This window comes from Drosophila melanogaster, chromosome 3L (assembly GCF_000001215.4).
Source record: "Drosophila melanogaster chromosome 3L".
NCBI lineage: Eukaryota > Metazoa > Arthropoda > Insecta > Diptera > Drosophilidae > Drosophila > Drosophila melanogaster.
Genome location: NT_037436.4, coordinates 19,243,365 through 19,261,052, shown reverse-complemented (window position 1 = coordinate 19,261,052; position 17,688 = coordinate 19,243,365). Strand labels below are relative to the sequence as shown.

The 17,688-nt window shown below is 41.8% G+C and overlaps 3 protein-coding genes, 1 long non-coding RNA gene and 1 other non-coding gene across 14 annotated transcripts; 2 read left to right on the top strand and 3 right to left on the bottom strand.

The window, feature by feature from the left end:
- Window positions 1-157: 157 nt before the first annotated feature.
- Window positions 158-1,013, bottom strand: asRNA:CR45210 (antisense RNA:CR45210). Its single transcript, NR_124998.1, has one exon.
- Window positions 374-3,771, top strand: nes (nessy). Of its 3 annotated transcripts, none has more exons than NM_079433.3 (4): window positions 374-520; window positions 823-938; window positions 1,485-2,515; window positions 2,689-3,771. In NM_079433.3, exons 2-4 carry the CDS (start codon window positions 830-832, stop codon window positions 3,040-3,042), a joined length of 1,494 nt encoding a protein of 497 aa, NP_524157.2. In that variant the 5' UTR covers window positions 374-520; window positions 823-829; the 3' UTR covers window positions 3,043-3,771. The 3 variants fall into 3 exon arrangements, with proteins under 3 accessions (NP_524157.2, NP_788527.1, NP_730390.1); NM_176349.2 differs by having other exon boundaries at window positions 374-504; window positions 2,689-3,641; NM_168788.3 differs by having other exon boundaries at window positions 374-407; window positions 2,689-3,175.
- Window positions 3,772-3,941: 170 nt separating this feature from the next.
- rept (reptin) lies at window positions 3,942-5,713 on the bottom strand. 3 transcript variants are annotated; one of them, NM_001300184.1, is made up of 2 exons: window positions 5,670-5,713; window positions 3,942-5,611 (listed from the first exon to the last, which is right to left on the bottom strand). In NM_001300184.1, the coding sequence occupies exon 2, from the start codon at window positions 5,536-5,538 to the stop codon at window positions 4,093-4,095; it is 1,446 nt and encodes a 481-aa protein (NP_001287113.1). In that variant the 5' UTR covers window positions 5,539-5,611; window positions 5,670-5,713; the 3' UTR covers window positions 3,942-4,092. The 3 variants fall into 3 exon arrangements, with proteins under 3 accessions (NP_001287113.1, NP_524156.1, NP_001262040.1); NM_079432.3 differs by having other exon boundaries at window positions 3,942-5,713; NM_001275111.1 differs by having other exon boundaries at window positions 4,007-5,713.
- A 278-nt stretch (window positions 5,714-5,991) lies between these two features.
- Window positions 5,992-7,763, top strand: mRpL21 (mitochondrial ribosomal protein L21). Of its 3 annotated transcripts, none has more exons than NM_001300183.1 (2): window positions 5,992-6,143; window positions 6,220-7,763. In NM_001300183.1, the coding sequence occupies exons 1-2, from the start codon at window positions 6,074-6,076 to the stop codon at window positions 6,753-6,755; spliced, it is 606 nt and encodes a 201-aa protein (NP_001287112.1). In that variant the 5' UTR covers window positions 5,992-6,073; the 3' UTR covers window positions 6,756-7,763. The 3 variants fall into 3 exon arrangements, with proteins under 3 accessions (NP_001287112.1, NP_001262039.1, NP_649095.2); NM_001275110.1 differs by having other exon boundaries at window positions 6,220-6,933; NM_140838.3 differs by having other exon boundaries at window positions 6,220-6,809.
- A 1,636-nt stretch (window positions 7,764-9,399) lies between these two features.
- Window positions 9,400-17,298, bottom strand: lncRNA:CR46216 (long non-coding RNA:CR46216). 4 transcript variants are annotated; one of them, NR_167810.1, is made up of 3 exons: window positions 17,226-17,298; window positions 16,159-17,140; window positions 9,400-9,919 (listed from the first exon to the last, which is right to left on the bottom strand). It is a non-coding gene; the product is annotated as a long non-coding RNA:CR46216 (long non-coding RNA). The 4 variants fall into 4 exon arrangements; NR_167811.1 differs by lacking the exon at window positions 9,400-9,919 and adding an exon at window positions 10,471-12,532 and having other exon boundaries at window positions 12,591-17,298; NR_167808.1 differs by lacking the exons at window positions 9,400-9,919; window positions 16,159-17,140; window positions 17,226-17,298 and adding exons at window positions 11,300-12,532; window positions 12,591-12,688.
- Window positions 17,299-17,688: the final 390 nt, after the last annotated feature.

Below are 17,688 nucleotides of genomic sequence, written 5' to 3'. Positions count from 1 at the left end.
ATTATTAGTTTATTATATATAATGCAAAAACAATATTAGTTTAATATTAATTAAATAGTAATTAGGCAATTCAAACATTATTTGTAATTATTTCAAATAAAATAAATAAAATATATTCATAAAAATATGGGACATATGTAAAATATGTCAAAGAATTATTTAATAACAATGCATAAAATACTGTTATTAGCAGTTCGTTTTAATATGCAAACAAATTTAATCAAATATAAATAAAGCATGTTTTTAGTAGATAGTAAAAACATATATGGTTATATGTGGATCCTAAGTACTACTTTTAAATGTTAGAAACAGTGGGTTAATCCGTGTGCCTATTACTGTTAGAGTCGGGTAATTTCCGTGCTCTCGCCTACGGCCACACTGCTCCAGTGTTAGTAACTTAACTTTAGGTAATTTTGGCCATAATTTGGCATGCCGCTCTCGATTTTGTTGCTCCCGCTCGCTTTCATCAACTGGCCGTGAAATCAATAAGCATAAAATATTCAAGTTCGTGCGGTGGCAAGTGCGTCATTATCGAGTTCACTGGTTCGCCGAGATAATGCGACCTTTGCATTTGAATTTTCATTGACCCTGACCAAGTGCACTCGTTTGTTGTTGCTGTTGCTCTTCCTCTTTTCTTAATCAGCCTCCCCCTTGCCCCTTGACGCACTCCTTTGATGATCAAAAAACAATCAGTTTGCGTAATATGCGCCAATGACAACAGCAACAATTACGGCGTGATAAGGACTGGAGCGCAATAACCCAGCGAATCCGAATCACGCGAGTAGAGTTCACTGATAGCACTGCAACTCTTTTCTCTTCTAGATTTAGCATGGCGGAATTCGAGGAGGACTTGCCCCACAATGGCCTGATGGACGGGATCGCCTCGGGAGTGGGCGTTCCCGTGGAGGCACTCCGGCTGCTACTCACCATTCTGGCAGGTAAGATGCCCCAGCAGCAGTGCTTTTTGGTAGGGACACTGAATACTCGAAGTATCTTAAAGTCAAGTGATTAAGTTAAGATATTTTCTCCGGATATTTATATCCGCATATCACGCAAATTCATTGCACATATACGTTATACATATGTTTGCACAGGTGTTTATAAATTATGTACCTATCATTGAAGACTGTGTTATTTTTGATTTTTTTTTTGTCAGTGGTCATATACAACTTGCATGGTTTTAATTGAAATGTATCGTTAAATGAACTTTTTCACAAACTGCTTAGTAACAATAAGATTTAATGCTTAACAATGTTCCTAAATAAATTACAAACCCCTTTAAAATTTTACCATGACTCCCAAAATTCCATAAAAATGTGACTCATTCCTATTAGATAGGAATTTGATTACAGTCAGGCTATGCAAAAACGTTAACTAAACGTGAAAGAATCGTTGAAGCTTCCAAATTAGTTGAAAATGTTTACTACATGATTTAAACTTTGTATTGCTAAATCAATCCAACTAATGTATATAATTTGTTTCAGGTTATCCGGTGGCAGCATTATATCAAAAATTTATTTCTGTTATTGCCGATAAAACAGTGCATCACATGTTCTTTGCTGGATGCGGCGCTGGATTGTGTTACTTTAACTATGGGCTCGACACATATCACTCACTGATAGCCATCCTAACCACCTATTTCCTGGTACTCCTCCTGCGAAAGAAGACGCAGATATTTCTGGCCATCAACTTCGTTTTCCATATGAGCTACCTGCTGCTGGGATATTTCTACACGTCCAGCAATGATTACGATATTCTGTGGACGATGCCTCACTGCATTTTGGTTCTACGAATGATTGGCTATGGTTTTGACATCACCGACGGCCTGAAAGAGGAGTCGGAATTGTCTAAGGACCAAAAGGAAACTGCGCTGAAGAAACCGCCCTCTCTGCTGGAGCTCCTGGCCTTTTCCTACTTCCCCAGTGGATTTTTGGTTGGACCGCAGTTCCCATTCCGCCGTTACAAGGCCTTTGTCGATGGCGAATTCCGTCAGCACGAAGGAAATGTGGAAGCTGGCGTTCGTCGCTTTGGAGCTGGTGCGTTCTATCTGATTGTGTGTCAAGTGGGATTGAGATATCTGCCCGATTCGTACTTCCTCACCCCGGAGTTTGCGCAAGTTTCATTCGTCAAGAGGATTTATTTACTCGGCTTCTGGGCCAAATTCAGTCTGTACAAGTACATATCCTGCTGGCTGCTCACCGAGGGCGCCCTTATTTGCATTGGTCTGACCTACAAGGGCGAGGACAAGAACGGACAGCCCGATTGGTCGGGCTGCAGCAATGTGAAGCTAAAGCTGCTGGAGACTGGGAACACCATGGAGCACTACGTTCAAAGCTTCAATGTAAACACGAACCAATGGGTTGGACAGTATATCTACAAGCGACTTAAGTTCCTCAACAACCGCACAATCAGCTATGGCGCGGCTTTGGGTTTCTTGGCGGTCTGGCACGGATACCACAGCGGTTACTACATGACATTCCTCATGGAATACATGGTTGTGAGCACCGAAAAACAAGTGAGTACGCAATTTGTTGCTAAAACGGAAGTGAATTCAGAAGAAGTAGGGTACTCATTTGGTGCCTTCAAATCGGTTAAAATTATACAACCGGCTAATAAAAAGTCAATCAAAGTTTATCTTTATCAATCCTCACAATCACAAACTAATCTGTTCCTTCACCCCTTTTCTAGATAACCCGCTTCTACACCAAAGTGGTGTTACCCCAGTGGGGCCACATTCTGAACAACTCGGACATCTACAAGCTGCTTTATTTCATCACCCTCAAGTCGTACAACGTTGTGTACATGGGCTGGTGCCTGACCGCATTTGTGTTTCTGAAATACGAGCGCTGGATCGTGGTGTACGGAGCGGTCAGCTACTATGGATTCACTTTCCTAGTACTCTGGGCTGCCTTCTATCATACCTTCAATCACTTTTTCCGGAGCAGTTCCCGGAAACTAGCTGGAGAGGATCAGAAGTTGCAGGACAGCAACACGGACAAACTCGTAGAGGAAAAGAAACCAGAAGATAAGAAGTCTGAGTAGGATTGAAGCAATAGGAGGAAGTGACTGGCAGTTATCAAAATTTTTGGTTTGCCTTGAGAATTGTTTGGAATTGGTTTTTTACACATAATCGAATTGTTCTTACTAACCAAATAAGATTACCAAATAAGAAGCCACCATGTAATAAGAGATTTGTTAACTAGCTATTGAATCACACTTTGAACATATATATATATTGTCTGCCTAGTCAAGGTGGAGTCATCCCCTAGTATGCAGTGTGGATTTTGGCGATAAGATATTGTTTTATCTTGCCTAAGAACACATTCTCAGTCGTATATATATATATATATATAAACATTATGGAATTGTAAATTGTATAAGAGTATAAACCCGTTGAGTTCATCTAGGAACTAGACAGATCACTCGAGACTATAACGATACACCAGGGTCTTTGAAAATCAAACTCAAATTTCATTTATTGAAAGGGGAGCAGCGCTCAAGGAGACTAACTAAGCCATAAAGACAGTTTTATACCAATGTAAAGATGATGCGACGATATATTTTGATATGCTCACGCTAAGTTTTAATGTCAGTAAATTGAAATGCGAAATAAATGCAATGAAATTATTTTTAGGTACAAGACGCGTGGCTGTTTTTCTAGTTATTTCCTAAGATAGCTCAAACTAGAAATTAGTGAGAATTGTAGTAGGAATCGAATAACATGCGCATTAAGTTCATTTCTGCGTTTTATTGATTATAATTATTATTTTGCAAGCTACTAAACGCAATTTTTAAGTTAATTATTGAAAAATTTGTACTATCTTGATTCCCTTGCTACAATGAGAAGAAAAATGATTTTATTTTTAGCCAATGCTGTATTTAACTACCCCAATTGGCCATTTGATATCCTTTTCCGAAATTATAAAACTTTGAAACCATATGCTGATAATGGTTTATTAATTACAATCGTTATAAAACCATGACCAAATTCGTAGGCATTTAATTTAATCATAGATACAAGGAAACTTATTTATTGATCATAAAATAGTCATGAGAATGTACTGGGGGGTTGCTGCGATGTCAGTTTAGACTCTAGTGCTCCATGGGCTGGGCATCTCCTCCGCCGCCCTCCACGCGACGCTTTGCCCCGCCTCCAGCGGCCGGGTCCCTTTCCACCTCCTCGGTGATCTCGCTGAACATGTAGTCATCCTGGTACTCCTTGAGGATCTTGCTCGAGCGATTCTCGTCCAGGAAGAGCGAGTAGACCTTCTTCACATCCTCGGTATTGACTTCGGTGGCCTTGCGGCGACGACAGACCAAGTTGGCTGTGGTAATCAGTTGGATGGCGTAGCGTAAACTGGTATCTGTGGCGATGCGTGTAAGAATGGTCAGGGCATCCGGGTGCATGATGCAGTCCTCCTCCTCGCAGCGAATCTTTAGGATCTCCTTAACCTCCTTCTCGGAATACGGTACAGTGCGTATGATGATCATGCGATCGAGTAGATCAATGGGTATGCCGTGCGGACTGCGATAGTTAGTGCCCCTAATACGAGTGATGCCGCGGTTGGTGGCCATCACCACCACCGGAGCCATGTCCGACTCCAGGGCGCGATTCAGGAAGGAGAAGCACTCAATGTCCAGCATGTGCACCTCGTCTATGAAGAGTACTCCCGGATTTATCTCAGCTTTGCCCTCCTCGCGCCACTCGAGAACCTTGTTGTTGATCTGATCGCGAACCTCCTGCTTGATCTCTCCAGTATCGCCGGAGAACAGGGCCAAGAACCCGTGGGTGCGACTATTGATAACATCGATCTCGTGTAGGGTCACAGTGTGCACCACCTCCTTGCGTTTTTGAAGCTCACCCTCGGGGCATTGGACGAATCTGGTCTGAGCGCCAGTGGCGTCGTAGTCCCTGGCTCTGGTGAAGCTGCGACCCAGCTTGTTGACCTTTCCGGACGCCTTGTCGATGGTGATCACATCGCCAGCCTGGATCTTCTCTTTCATGAAGCACTCGATGATCTTGTTGCCCAGATCGTAGTTGGTTTCCATCTCGGTGGTCTTGAGGGTGACCTTGCCCACCTTCTGTCCGGTACCCGAGGCGGGGCGTTCGATCTGGATCTCCACCACTTCGCCCTCGATGATCTCGGTTTCCTCCTTGATGCGAACGCCAATGCTCTTGCGCAGTGCCTGTGACAGAGCCTCGGTCTTGCTCATCTCCAGCGAGTATATCTCCGATCCGGACATGCTAGTGAATGGGGTCTCGGTGCCCAGAGCCTGCGCCATTCCCACAGCAATGGCCGTTTTGCCGGTACTAGGCTCCCCGGCCAATAGGATACATCTTCCGGCGATCTTGCCCTCGCGAACCATCTGCACCACAACGCCGGCGGCACGGCGCGCGTCCTTCTGGCCCACCATTCCCTGGGATACCAGACGAGCCTCCAGCACATCGTCCAGTCCCAATCCGCGGATATGCGAATGGGCGCCAATGCGCTCGATGCGAGTCACGTCGCGAACCTCGATTTTCTCGGTCTCGGCCATTTTGTGCTTTTGATTCTGTCTACTGTATCACTGGTCGGGAGTTGTACTCTTGTGCGATCTTTTCAGTGGCTTACTAGTTGTTTACTGGGCTTAAATAAGTTGCTAAGCATAAAATTCGTATATGAAATTACCGGCCTGCTTGGAGTAGTGTTGAAAGTTCGATGATTACACAGCACTGTTATGCGCAGCACATGCTGTCAGTGATGGCAGCGTGGGAGAACATTCGCTAGCGGCAGCTAGGTTTTACAAGTACACAAGCCGCTAAATATAATACGATTAAATTAAATGTAAAGGAAACCATTTTCCGAAATATCTGCAAGTGTGCGGTAACTTATTGTTATTTATTGAGTTGCTTCAAGCTTTAGTCGTACTAGCTATTACAAGCTATTTCTGAAAATGTAACAGGGATGTTAACGTGCGCATGCTAACACAGCTGTTCGAAAACGCGTTAGTGTTATTCACATTTTGCCTATCTGCCGACATTAAACCGATCCGATTTATTTATGTACTTTTGAGTTAAAAACAAAGCCAAACGATGTCCTTTCTAGCGCAAACTATGCGTCAAATGCTACGCCACGTGCCCAATCGCAGTTTGTTGACGGCAGGTAAGTGAATATTAAATAGCATCGATGTAAACAATGTGACATAACCAGGTCCCAATGAAATCCCATTCTTTTGTAGGTGCCATGCGTCCACTGAGCATATCGCCGGTAATTGGGCAGCAAAACAAGCCGGCGACGGAATCGGTGGATTTATCGGCCATAGCTAAGGATCAGCAGAAGGAGTGCCTGAGCATCTGCGAGCGCATCAACCGGCAGGTGCAAAAATCCGAGCAGGGACGACTCTTCGCGGTTGTCCACCTGTGCGGCAAGCAATTTAAAGTAACTCCAGGAGATATCATCCTGGTGGAGGGATACTGGCCGCCAACGATAGGCGACGAGATCAGCCTGGATAAGGTGCTCCTGGCCGGTGCCCGCGACTTCACGCTCGTGGGAAGGCCCATTTTGGAGCCCGGACTCATCTTGGTGAAGGCCACCGTCGTGGAGAAGACGCTCAGCCACACGAAGACGCACTTTAGGAAGAAGCGCAGGAAGCAGTACATGCGCATCAACTTCCAGAGATCTCCGCACACCATGGTCCGGATCAATTCAATTGAACTGGCTCGTCCAGTGGACGGGAATGGCGAGGGGGAGTCTTCCTCGAGGCGCTTGTTTTAGTTTAAAATGCTGTTGATCACGAAAAATAAACCAAGTTTTTGGAAGGTAATTAAGAAAACACAAACCACTTTGAACTGGAAGAGGATAACTTTATTCAGATGCTGATTTTGTATATTTTCTAAAACGGTTGAAACTTTTCTAGTGATATTTGTATATTTGCCCTTAATTCATTAATAATAAATGTCATAAAAATTCAATATTCTTAGGACTTTGTTACAATACAGATAATTAAGATAAAACCCATTTTGTAATTGATGAAATGTTATAAAGTTCTTGTTTTATCTAAGTCACCAAAATCAATTGTAAGCATCAGTTTGGTTTTAACTGCAGTCACTGATATCAGTGTTAACAGTACATATAGTTCTATAGTTCAGTATATTTTAAGCTCATATTAACTTTTAAAATATGGCTAGCTACAGTTTCTAAGTTTTGGCAGAATGTTCAGCAAGTTATCTAGCAATTTTAAAAACCAAGCAAATGTTTTACCAATTTTCATTCCTATTTTTGCCTCGTGGAATTTTGCAGATATTGCCCTTCTGCTGTTGCTTTTTGTCTTTCCATTAGAAATTCCACTTTCATCTTGATTCAATGACTCTGCCCGACAGTATTTACCCAAAACGGCAACCTAGTTTGGAATACGAGCTACCCAGCTCCCGACTCTTGCACCGCGACAAAGAAGAGGCGCCTGCTCTAATGAAGCAACCAGTAGAACCACTGCAATTTTAATGACAACCTTTTATCGCTCATGATGTTGTTGCCATCTTTCATTAAAAAAGACGTCGCTGCACCATCCAACCAAACTACCAAACTACCTAGCCAGGTCGGAACCACCCAACCAGGCAGCCCGACCACGATTTATAACCTATGGACATGGCTCACATGGGATGCCTGCTGTTTTCTTTATCAGCAGATGTAAGTTGCTCCCGAGTCGGCGGCTGTCGTATTTGTTTACGCTGCTCTTTCACTTTTCACTAACCAAAGGCGTTTACTTTTTAGCCTTTGCCTGGTAAAGCTGCTTTTGCTTTTCCCTGGCCCCATTTTCTAGTTTGGCCTTTCCGGTTTCAGTTTGGCCGCGGGGGAAATGAAAATTGAAAGAACACGCGAGGTCAAAGAATTCCACTATGATTGGGCCTGCGAGTTAAATTTATTGCAGTTAAACTATTTCTATATATGTCTTTTCTAACTCACATATGTCTGAAAAGACACAGCTACTTTTGGAAAACTTTTTCTAAGTCGTAAGCTAAGCAAAAGGATTTTAAGTCGAAATTATAATATGGTTATTACAAGTGTAACTTTTGACTATATCTGAAAATCTTCCATTTTTTTTTAGTTTACTAGACAGAAATACAAGGATTACAATTGTTTTTGACCTTAAATATTTTAGTCTAACGTAAAACTTAAAACTGTGGCATTTAAACAACCGTATTGAAATAGATTGTTGAATAAAGAAGCGTTTTTTTTATAAAAATAAATTCTTTAACAATAAATTTTTTTGTTGAATCTTGAATATATCTTACTTATAACATTTTCTGTGAATTTATATTAGAGAAACCAACCCATTTCCCCCCACTCCTTTCTCATTGTAGAGGCTTGGTTATAAATTCGAGGAGTTTCCTTCGCCTCATCACTTCTGGCGGCATCCGTGTTGACACCTTCTAAATAAAATCACTTTCGCTCCATATAAAAACGCCATTAAAAATTATGGTTTCCATCCAGGGAAGGCCATACTCCAAGTGGGAACCGACGTAGATGCTTCTAATGGTGCCACATCAAATTTCGCAAATTGCACAAGCAGCACAAATTCAATTGTCGACACTTCGGGCAAGTTTTGCTCAAATATCCATCACAAGAATGTGTATTCCAGCTGCACTTTGCCGGCGACAAATCAAATTTCAATATGGGAGGCGCAAAATAAAAAGAGTTGGCGGAAAATAGAAACACAAATTGAAAGCATTTTGGTGTGATAAAATTTCACCTGACTGCCTGCACTGGTTGCTTGGCCAAGCAGTTTTGGGCACCACGCCCCTTCTACTACTTTTCCCTGATGATTATGTTATTTGCCCAGGAAAATTGCATTTGATGTGCGTTAAGTGACAAAACGGAAATTGCCACCAAGCGGATGCTGGGTTTGTTTGTCTTCTTATGGCGCCCCATGCCCTTGGCCCCCTTCCCCTTTCCGTTTCCACCCACTGTCGCACGTCCATCTAAGCCACCACTTTTTGGCAACCCTTACTCCCTTGTGCCCGCCGTGAAAATCCCATGTAAATGCGGCTCAAGTTGGCCCAAATTTTCCAAATTTATGCGTGGAAGCGTGTGATGTATGGGGCGCAGAAGGCAGAAGACAGAAGAAAGGGGAATGTGGACGCAGGCACTGAAAGAAAAAGTGTGCAAGAATGTAAGCAGTTTCTCAGGCACATAGCTAAGCTGTATTATAATATAAAAAAGTCAAAATCTACCATTGGTGTCTTATTTGAAGTAATTTACTTAAATACTTATCATGCTAAATAATGTATTAAATTACAGCTACATATATTAACTTTAAAATTAATGAAATTAATAGTTTAGTATATAATAACTTCATTTTGATGAGAGATAAGTCATCATATAACTTCAACAAGTGTGTCTGATTTTCTTCGCGTGTAACTAGGACGAAGGATACTGTGTTATGACCACCCATCCATCATCAGCATCACTCAGTTTTGACATATCATTGAAATCTTATGCCAACGTCGTCATCATCTGTGACGTTTCATTAACCCACCTCCGCCCGTGGGGGTGTTGATGGCATAGGATGCGAACGGAGTGGGAGGAATGTGTTAATATCAACAAGCGAAAACTGTGCGAACGCAATCTACCGATTTCCGCTTAACCAAGCCAAACATTGCATTTTTGATTAGACACCGACCGACGAGCCCGAGCCCGCAGGCTGGTCAAATCCGAAGAACGAGGATATAGCCACAGCATTCCAAGGGAATCCAAGGGAATCCACCCGGGGGTGGCTTTTGATGTGGTCCAGGGGGTTGACGCGGGCGGGATCGCAGGCTAAGTGGCGAAGTCAGGGACGACGGGCAATTGATTGTAATCCCACTTTTATTGGCGCTCAGCAATCACCTCTGTTCGTCATATTTGTTACTCTTTTTATTTGAAGTGCAGAAATGTTGATACTAGTTATGAAGCACAAAAAATAAAATAATTGGTACATTTATTAGGCGTCTGTTCATAGATGAAATCATTTTTTCTAACATTTTCTATCAACGTTTTATACCAAAGATGTGTTAGTGTAAGCATATGAATATGTAGTTTTAAATTTATTTAATCATTTACATTTTATTTCCAGTAAAATGTAAAGTTCAGATTTCTTTATTTAAACCCGCTATTATAAAGAAATTTGTTAAGAGCTCAGTGAACCCATCAGATGCAAGCACTTTATGTAAAATATTGGGTTTCTGCATAGAACATACCATTTATTTTCCCTACGCCTTTCATATTCGTATCCATCAATTTGTTTTCCCAAAACTTTGGCTTCCACAATCGGAATATTATTTTCACATTATATCGATCCCAACAACCCAACCCTTGTCTCCATCAATTTGGCCAAAGCATATTACATTCGAATTATAAACTCACATATCATTCTTCGATGAGGGGATGACGATGCTTTCTGTCACCTAACGCATAACTTGAAAAGTTTCTCTTGAAAATTATGCAAAAATGTTGAAAATGCTGGATCTGCTCCTTGGGGATATTTTTCAGTTCACTGAATTGTTGTTTGCGCTGCCAGAAAAAGAGATTTTCAGCGGAAAGGGTTGTCAAGGCTTTCTTTTCGTGCTATTTCGTGTGTTCCGCCTCTTCGATAACCTGATGGTGATATGACAATCTACTCGAATCCACTCCCCACTCCCCGCACGTGTCACAATTCGAATTTAAATAAGTTCGATGAGCAGCAAAGTTCGCAAACAGTTCGTGGATGGCTTCTGCCACTATGCCGCTTAATGATGAAATTTCAATAAATGTCATTTGGTCTCGGCAAAGTGTCAACATGGCACATGGCACCTACCTTCCTACCGCCTCCATTTCATCCTCCCCATCCTTTTTCAAGGGGTGCAACAGCTGTCAGCGCCGCGCTCAATGCGTTAATAATGACAGTTTTCCCAATATTTCTCCTTTTATTTTTGTTAGTCTAACTGGCCGGGAAATCGACAGAGAATGGAGCACAGGACGCAGGTCTCTCTGCAGTTCTCGCTTTTGCCTGTTAAATTTAATTACTTTTCCATTGCTCATACGCAATGTATGTCCGCGCGAGGCAAAGCAGAGGCCAGTGTTGCGTGACTTTTAGCAAGGATGGGCTCCAAAAATGTCGAGCAAACGGCTTTTCAAAGCCAGCTATTGTCGGAATTCAAAACTGGAATGCTTGCCAAGGTGATGGGAAAACTAACTGCATTCGTAAAGCTGTGAAATTAACTACTCTACTAAGACGAATTTATGAATTAAGTTTGAAATGAGTTTTACATATGTATTTACATATTTTTCTTAAGAAGATTTCTGGCTACATTATCCCAAATTTACTTAATAACCTTACTATACTTATATGTCTATCAACTTTTTAATGCCAATTAGTGTAAATATTCATTAAATCAGCCCGTATTTGAGCTTTGTTGTCATTGTAGATGGTCTAAGTAGATGGTTTCATTAGTGACTTACAATACATTTCAAATGGTGTTTTGCAGACTTAAATCTATCTAAGGCGTCAGCACTGCCCAAATGATGCAGAGGGAACTGCAGTGAGTGCCGAGTTGTGATTGAAAATCGTTGAAATTTGCATGTTAAACGAAGAAATTGCCAACTGCGTTTGTCACACCCATCCACTGATTGCAAGCGGCGACTATTCGAGTCCCAGTTCTCCCGTTCCCGGTGGTCTGGGCCACCATGTCCTCATCATCGACAATAGTTGGCTGTTTCATAGCCAGTTGGCGGCGTTTGTCACAATGGCATTTAATATTTGGACACTGGCACATCCCAGAGCTGTCCCTTCAGGAAATTGTTGGTCGTGACAAAATATTTGATCAGGTTTTCAGGCATATCCTGCTGGCTATACACGCCGATTTGAGCTTCAACTTTCGAATCGTACAATGGAAAATGAAAATCTGAGCATATACGTATAAGTAAGTTCCTTAAACATTGATTTACAGCGCGTGCTTAACAAGTAAAGTTTTATGGATTAATATGGTCAATTTAAAGGAACTAAAAACGGCATTATACCTGTCACTTCTTATTTATAAGGGCTTACAATTTGAGCATTTTTTTTGGTATAACATTTAAAAGTAATTTTTACTTTCTGTGGCTTAGATTTCTATGTAAATGCATATTTTTTCTTACATTTTCAGATTAACTTTGAATTTTTTGTTTCTTAACACTTAAACTAATTGATTCAAAAGAATTATAACATTTTAAGTAATTAGAAGTACTTTTTCACTTAGAGACTGCTATATCTTCGTTACTATTATTACATTAGGCCTTGTGCCCTATGTTTCTGGACCTCTTGATCCTTTGGAAAATCAAGAGCTATCCACCAAAATCGGTCCTTCTACCAACTCCACAATTAGGTATTCAAAGTTTTGAAACTGTTTGGAGGGCTCACTATACTGGATTTTGTATTCTCGAACCTCTCTGGCTAAGCCATTTACACGCCGCTCCAATTCAATGAGCCTTTTATCAAACGAAGTGAGTTGCTTCACCTGAAGTTTGGCCTGAGTTTTTCGTTTATTACGCACTGCCCTCTGCATAAAAGTTTTAATGATACTAAGGATATATCCATATTATGCGAAGGTTACTTGCCATGTCCTTTGTTAGTTTTTTATTTATTTGTAAATAAATGGACTCTGAAGAAAAGCCAAGCATTAAATTAAGCACGTGTTTCTAAAACTTTGTAACACTATTGCTAGAGCTGCAATCTTGATTTATCGATAGCTTTTAGTGTTGTGATCGATTTTATGTAAATTTTCTATTTAGTTAAGGCCTTTCTCGACTTAAATGTAAAAGTTTATTTATTAAAAAAGAGGGATGTTTTGAAGAACAGTTAAAAATTAGAATAACTCGAATTAGAGCGTTAAAATATTCTAATCAGTCAAGCTATAGTTGCTTCCTTAATATATTTTTAAAAGCACTTAGCTTAATATGACAGCACAAGCCTTAAATTTGGTAGTTATTCAGCATTTAATGCGTCATTGCCCATTATGTGACCAAACTTGGCAACAGATTTCCATAATGGCTATTTCATTGGTCAGTCAGTCGGAGCCTGATCCTGAGGGCATCCGTTCTGGTCGTTGGCCATTAAACATTCCGCCTACTCTTCACGTTTTACTTGCGGTTTCTGGGCTTCGAGTTTCGAAAGCCCTACTCTGCGAACTTCCACTTCCGGCTGTTGAGTCGTGTGTGAAATATTAAAATTCAATTAAAATGGCGTTAATTCCAGCAGCAACGACGAATGAAATGTCCAGTGCCTGCGTCTGTCATAATTGTCAACTCTTGCGAGCCCGATCCGCAGGACGAGCAGCTTGTCCTTTGGCATAATGATGCTCATCAGCGGACAGGTTGCCATCACGTCCGGAAGTCCCTCTGTCCGGCTGTTTTGTGTCCACATCTCAATGGCATCAATAGCCACCGCTGATTTCCTCTCTTTCTCTCCCTCTCTCTTTTTCGCCCCCCGCAACACCCTTTTTGTTCAGCTCGCATGCAAATTGCACTTCAGACATCCATTTATCATCAACAACGCATCAGGACCAGAATCGTATTCGGAATCGGAATCAGCAGGGTCCAGTCGGCGATAATGGTTAATTAATAAATATTTCCTCCGAGCGCCGCTGATTGAGGTACATAAAAAAGGGAATTCTTTTGATATAGAATTGAATGGCATCGGCTTTTGCTCCATTCATTCAAGTTGGTCTAGGCTTTTGGCCCGCTTTTAGCCGGTGTTGGACTGTTAACCCACTCGTAATAACTGGTCAACTGTTGAGTCTAGACTGGCAGGGGGTTATCTTGAAACGAATAAAATATTTAAAAAGAACGATAACAAAAAAATTGTGATTGGAAAAGGTTCGAATGAAATTGATTGAATTTATATATAGTCTAGTCAATTAGTTTTCAATGCAAGAACTCTATTTATTCTTCAAATAGTTGAAGTGCTTGTACATAGATATAAGTTCCGGAGTCTTTCAATAATTGTTAGATTTTCCAACATGGTTCCCTCTCTATTGAAACTGAAAACCATTTAAGACTCCTGTTGCTCAACTTTTCTCCATCAAATGCAATTTTCACAGAGTTGGGAAGCGTCTTAACCCTTCGCCCGATTTTATACGGGCTTTAAGGATTTCCCTTGCGAATACCGAATCGCGTTCAATATTAGTTGTATACTGTGTGCTCATGCAGTCCTTGAAGTGCCTTCCGACTGTTTGATTAGACATTCCGGCTGCCGAATAAATACCAATAAACGGTGAAGTGGAAGGGGAATTCCAGGTGTCAACTGTACACAACAACACCCACTTGAGTCGTCGGAGGAAGATGGGGTATTTCCCCCCGAACTTGAGTCAATATTTGATGTCGTAGCTGAAAGTTTCAGCAGCAACAACTAACAACTTTTCGGATGCCTCACCTTTCTTCGCCATTTCGCAGTGTCTGTCTGCCGTGTCGGAGGTCAAGTTATTGGCTGGTGTTTGTTCAATTTTTAAATTTTATTTTCACATAGTTTTCGAAATCGAAGCGGAGTTTCGCAGCAGGACCTCCTGTGGAACGCCTCATTGATTGCCCATTTAGAACCGCAAAATTTAATTTATCTGCCATCAGTTGATGTTCTTGCGGTTTGCCAATACACAGGCGCTGCCCAAATGATATCGAAAGAAGGTTTCCCATATATATATATATATATATATATATATACGCATATGTAGTACCTATACATATGTATATGTATCGAATGCCCGCCCCAAGTTTGTGGCCCTTTGTTTGGTGTAACCCATGTCAAAAATTGTACAACAGTTTGGTTTTTTTTTCGCTTGTTGCTGGTTTTCTGATAACATTTGGCTGGGTAGTCATGTGTGATTGCCTGAGTGTGTGTGTGTTTAAGATATCATCTGTCTCTGACGATACCAAGCAGTCCCCAAAGACCCGACTCCGGATACCCGGAGTCCCGCACTCGCACAGTCCCGGAACCCAGAAACCGAGCCCGAAACCCCAAACCCCAATCCCAAACCCCAATCCAAACCCCAAACCGAGTCGCAACCCCAGTCCGCAATCGAAGGACGTCAGGCACTTCCGTTGGCTGCCATTGCCACCTGCTGTTTGACACCTAAATTCGCTTATTGTTGCCTGCTTTGGATTTACTTTTATGAACTTGTCCGCTCATAGAAGAAATCTATATCTATATGCACTCAAAAAAATTAGTGGAAATAAGGTTCTGCTTACATTTTTACACTCTTTTGAAAGGTGCTATTCAAACAAGAAAATGTTCTCAAATACAACTTTAGAATCTTAGCATAAAATTAAATAACAAAATGTTAACAATATTGCTTATTTTTCCCCAGTGCACTTATGAGCTTGGCTACTGAAATTTCAACACTTCATTCAATTCGCAATTCGTTTCAACAATTGAAATGCGATTAGCGCCAAGCTGCACACGGGGGAAATGAATGAATGAATTCGGGAGGAGATTCGGATTCGCAAGCGGGAACAGAAGCTGGAGCGGGTTTTGGGATGGCTACATTTTTGATTTATGTGAAATTGAGTTAAAATCATCCACACATGCACATCCACATCACACATCCTGCCCCGCAGGCATCCTTGTCGGTCGTCGGTTCTCATTGTAGCGAACGCGTCCTAATCAAGGCTATTCACTTGCCATAAATCAAATTAAATGGCTGTCACATATCGCCGGGCGCCAGTGGGCCTAAAGCCCTTCTCAACCTAATCCTCCTCATTGTCCTGCTCCTCCAGCTCCAGCTCCTGCTCCTTGCTGCTTTTGCGGACTCCTCTTCCCGTCACGACCATTGTAGTTGGCGCTGTCAGCTAAGCATAATTAAAAGCGATGAAAATTGCGAGAAAATCATGCTCCTTGGATCAGGGTTTGGATCTCCAGTTCAAGCCAAAAGGAATATAAAGGAAGAGCTTTTAGTAGATACTAGTACTTCTTTTTAAATTGTAACATATAAATATATTACCATCGACCTTATATATACTTCGCAACTTACAATTAGAATGAATAGCGTTTTAATGGAAACCCCTATAATATCGTAATATTTGAGATAATTTAGAACATTACGAAGCTAAAAAGTACTATAATACTTAAAAGAGATCTTAATGCTTAGAAAGATTAAGCCATAGTTCCAAGATTCAGCACATCTATTTCACTGACCTTAGTTAACTTTTCAGCTTCAATTAGAGACCATTTCCCTTGGCCCACTTCAATCCATCGATCAAGTTTTCTTCTTCCCGATTAATTTGCCACCTTGATTAGCATGTCATCCATACTTCGGAAGGCAGCAGCTGCAGCATGGAATTTTCCCCACTCTCCCGTGGAAATTCCTGAGCCCCTTTCCTTTCCCGGGGGCCAAACAGTCGAGTGAAGTGTAGCTAATTTACTGTGCCTGCGATTTTTGCTGCAGCCTGGGAAAAAATCCTTTTGACTTCAAAGAAGAACTGTTGCTTAGAGTACGTGCTGGGAATGGAAAAGGGGGGTGTGGGAATGGGAGGTCCTGGGAGTTCGTGGAAGGTCCTGGCAGGTCCAACAATGTTGCCAAACACTTCACGTGGTAGGCTCGCTCCTCGGGTCCTTTGACACTGTCAAACGCGCTTACCCCCCAGCTTTCCCCCCTTGAAGTGCATTTGTTTTTTGGCCTTTGTTTTAATTGGCTTGCGCCCGGGCTTGAAGGAGTCGTGATCCTTTACTCCTTTTTAGCAAACTACGCTCCCCGCGCGCCTCGCTCATTAAACATTTACTCTCGACGCTTTGTCGGCGTGAACTTTGATGTTGACTTTGGTCCCCATGTCCCACAGGTCCAGAGGGCCTCGGAGATAACCACTTGAGATTGCATCCTCCTCTCCGGTTTTGTCTTTTGAAAAATGCATTCTGCCGCAATTTGTGGCTCTCGTTTGGTCCAACATTTCATCCCGATGCCATCAACCCTCTGGTTTCACTCCGCTGGGCCTAGTCTCCTCCGCAGTTGCATTTCCACGTGGTGGCTGCACCTGGCATCCTTGTGTGCTGCGTGTGTTTCTCGCATTTCCACAAAAATTAACATGCGTTTTATCCGGCAAAGGTGCTTCAGCCGTACTATCTACATACCTGTGCTACCTGGTTGTAAAGCAATGTAATGGATATGACAGCTTACATGGAGCTGCAATTAGAGCAATTTGTTTTTGCGTTAATATATTACAACATTTATTTTCAAGAGTTCAGTTTGTACTGCCAAAACTAAGTACATTTTTCATCGTATATTTCAAGTTCTTGTTTCTAGTATTTAAGTATATAAATTTAGAGCAGTAAGAGCGATACAAACCAAATTTGATCTTAAACTTTCTCCAACCAACTGGTCTTCACATTTCACCACGTGAACAGAGCGCACAAAAGTATGCAACAACTTCGCTTGTGCCAATTAATGGAAGAAGCAACTGTACCGTCGAAGGACATACCATACATACGTGGGAAAAATAAAAATCAAACTTAAAACGCGCATGTCATAAATCAAAGGGGTTTTGCAAATGGGGGAGATACGTGAGCCAGGAGCCAGGAACCAGGATTCGAGGATTCGAGGAATAGGACTTTGGCAAAACTATGCACAATGCAATTGCTATGAGAAGAGGCCCATTGTCAGGAAGTCGTGTGTGCGCCCAGTATGGCAATTCACTTAGGACTCCAACTCCATATCCAGCTGCATACCTCACT

Coding starts and splice junctions, on each gene's coding strand:
- nes (NM_079433.3), top strand. CDS start 830: ATGGCGGAATTCGAGGAGGACTTGCCCCACAATGGCCTGATGGACGGG. Junction 939..1,484: donor GCTACTCACCATTCTGGCAG/GTAAGATGCCCC, acceptor AATTTGTTTCAG/GTTATCCGGTGGCAGCATTA. Junction 2,516..2,688: donor TTGTGAGCACCGAAAAACAA/GTGAGTACGCAA, acceptor CCCCTTTTCTAG/ATAACCCGCTTCTACACCAA.
- mRpL21 (NM_001300183.1), top strand. CDS start 6,074: ATGTCCTTTCTAGCGCAAACTATGCGTCAAATGCTACGCCACGTGCCC. Junction 6,144..6,219: donor TCGCAGTTTGTTGACGGCAG/GTAAGTGAATAT, acceptor ATTCTTTTGTAG/GTGCCATGCGTCCACTGAGC.
- rept (NM_079432.3), bottom strand. CDS start 5,538: ATGGCCGAGACCGAGAAAATCGAGGTTCGCGACGTGACTCGCATCGAG.